Genomic DNA, 2073 nt, shown 5'->3' with positions numbered 1-2073 from the left:
GTCACCACCCATTTACATGTTGTCCCCCTAAAAAAAAAAAAAAAAAAAAAAAAAAAAAAAAAAAAAGATGGTTATAAATAGGGTATATCATTGCAGAAGAATATTTTTGAAAAGTTTTATAGTCATATGCATGTTATTACAAACACAATTGTTACTTTTATAAATTAAGCATTCTATATATTTCTTCTTGGAGAAATGTATGAAATGCTAAGGCAAAATGAACCTTTCCAACATTGATTCAATTTAGGAAAAGATTAAAATGCATAAAGTTCTTAATAACCAATCAAACACATGTAAAGAAATACTCAGTGTGTACGTTGGTTCTAGGTGTGCCTGTTCCTGTGATCTGGACTCACTTGGCTCGTACTGCAAAGGCAGGGGAAAGAATTTTAATTTTACAAGAAGCAGTAACATGGAAGCCAGGAGATAACATTGTAATTGCAAGCACAGGACACAGGTATGATGTCTTCTGGGCTTAATGATACGTATTTAGAAAAGAAATCTTTGCCTTTATAATTTGTCCTTTATAAAGAGAGACAATTCACATGGTGCATGACTATTTGGTTTAAACTTGAAAACTCTAATAAAGAAACATGAACAGCCAAATACAGATTTGCCAAGTGTTAACATTAGGTTGATCACATTTGTATTGCATTATAATTGATAGATTTACAATAAGAAAGAATACAAATTTGAACTTATAAAATAACTATGTCCTAGTAAAATGTATGTTTTACATGGTTGGGCTCCCATGTAAGAATCTATTTGGAGAAAAGAAGCATTTGACTACTAAAAGTCATTGGGAAATATCTTAGAGTTTTAAATAAATACCTTAATGAATGCAAAAATGTAAATGAGCTTCTTAGTGTGAGTCACTAAAGAACATGTTTGAAAGCAGCCAGTGAACTCTCTTATCTTACAGCCTTAGCAGTGGCTCCCATGGAGCAAAATTGTTAGTAATGACTAAATAAAAGACAAGAAATCATTATACAAAAAGTGATGATTCACATAACCTTTTAGGTGCCTGTTATTTTAGAACTGAAACTATGACCCTTAATTTCTGTTTAATTACATATTTTAGCAAATAAAACATAAAAGAAAGAAAATTAACATAATACCACCAAGCATCATGGGGGTAGGGGCAAGAGAAGCATTATTTTTGCTTTATTGTTCAAATTATAGATAATAGTAAAATTGAATATGGTTGTGATTATTAGGAAACAAACAGTGACTTATGATAAGAAACAGCTAAATTTTATTAAGGCCATGATTCAACTTAAACTTAAAATTCAAGGTGGCATTTTGAGTTTGCCGTATTCCATATTAAAAATAGACTTGCAGTCATTAGGAAGAATTAAATATATACTTAGCTTTAGTGCTCATTTTGTTCTGCCCTTGGAAGAAATTTTAATTATATAAAGGCAAAATAAAAAAGCAGGAAAATGACAGGGTTTACTAACAGAATAGAAAATCGGCATTTATGGTTTTTTGTATGAAATGAAAGGGTAGGTTTAGGGTTTAGAATGGGGCTATTTAATTTTCAGAAACAAGATTTAAGGAGTTTCCCACCAAATCTAATTGTTCACTGTGTCATTGATAAATCCTATTTGATAGTTTGCAAAGACAGTGGTTAAGAAAATGCCCTCAAAAGTCAGTGGTTAAGAAAATGCCTTCATACTGCGCTTTAAGCAAACGGGCACACCAGGAGAATATATCCCACACCTGGCCGGGAGGGTCCCACGCCCATGGAGCCTCCCTCATTGCTAACACAGCAGTCTGCGATCTAACCGCAAGGCAGCAGCGAGGCTAGGGGAGGGGCGCCCGCCATTGCTGAGGCTTAAGTAGGGAAACAAAGCCGCTGGGAAGCTCGAACTGGGTGGAGCTCACAGCAGCTCAAGGAAACCTGCCTGTCTCTGTAGACTCCACCTCTGGGGACAGGGCACAGATAAATAACAACAACAAAAAAGCAGCAGAACCTCTGCAGATGCAAACGACTCTGTCTGACAGCTTTGAAGAGAGCAGTGGATCTCCCAACACGGAGGTTGAGATCTGAGAAGGGACAGACTGCTCAAG

General features: G+C 35.5%; 1 protein-coding gene across 1 annotated transcript in view; it reads left to right on the top strand.

The window, feature by feature from the left end:
• The window catches only part of PKHD1L1 (PKHD1 like 1), a 168107-nt gene that overhangs the window by 92218 nt on the left and 73816 nt on the right, over positions 1-2073 (top strand). Inside the window, 1 exon segment of the mRNA XM_017891546.1 lies at positions 328-457. Coding sequence (XP_017747035.1) covers positions 328-457 — 130 coding nt within the window.

The sequence above is a fragment of the Rhinopithecus bieti genome, unplaced genomic scaffold (assembly GCF_001698545.2).
Source record: "Rhinopithecus bieti isolate Rb0 unplaced genomic scaffold, ASM169854v2 scaffold_18921, whole genome shotgun sequence".
Lineage (NCBI taxonomy): Eukaryota > Metazoa > Chordata > Mammalia > Primates > Cercopithecidae > Rhinopithecus > Rhinopithecus bieti.
Note: the sequence above shows the minus strand (reverse complement) of the source record. Positions and strands in the feature narration are given on the sequence as shown.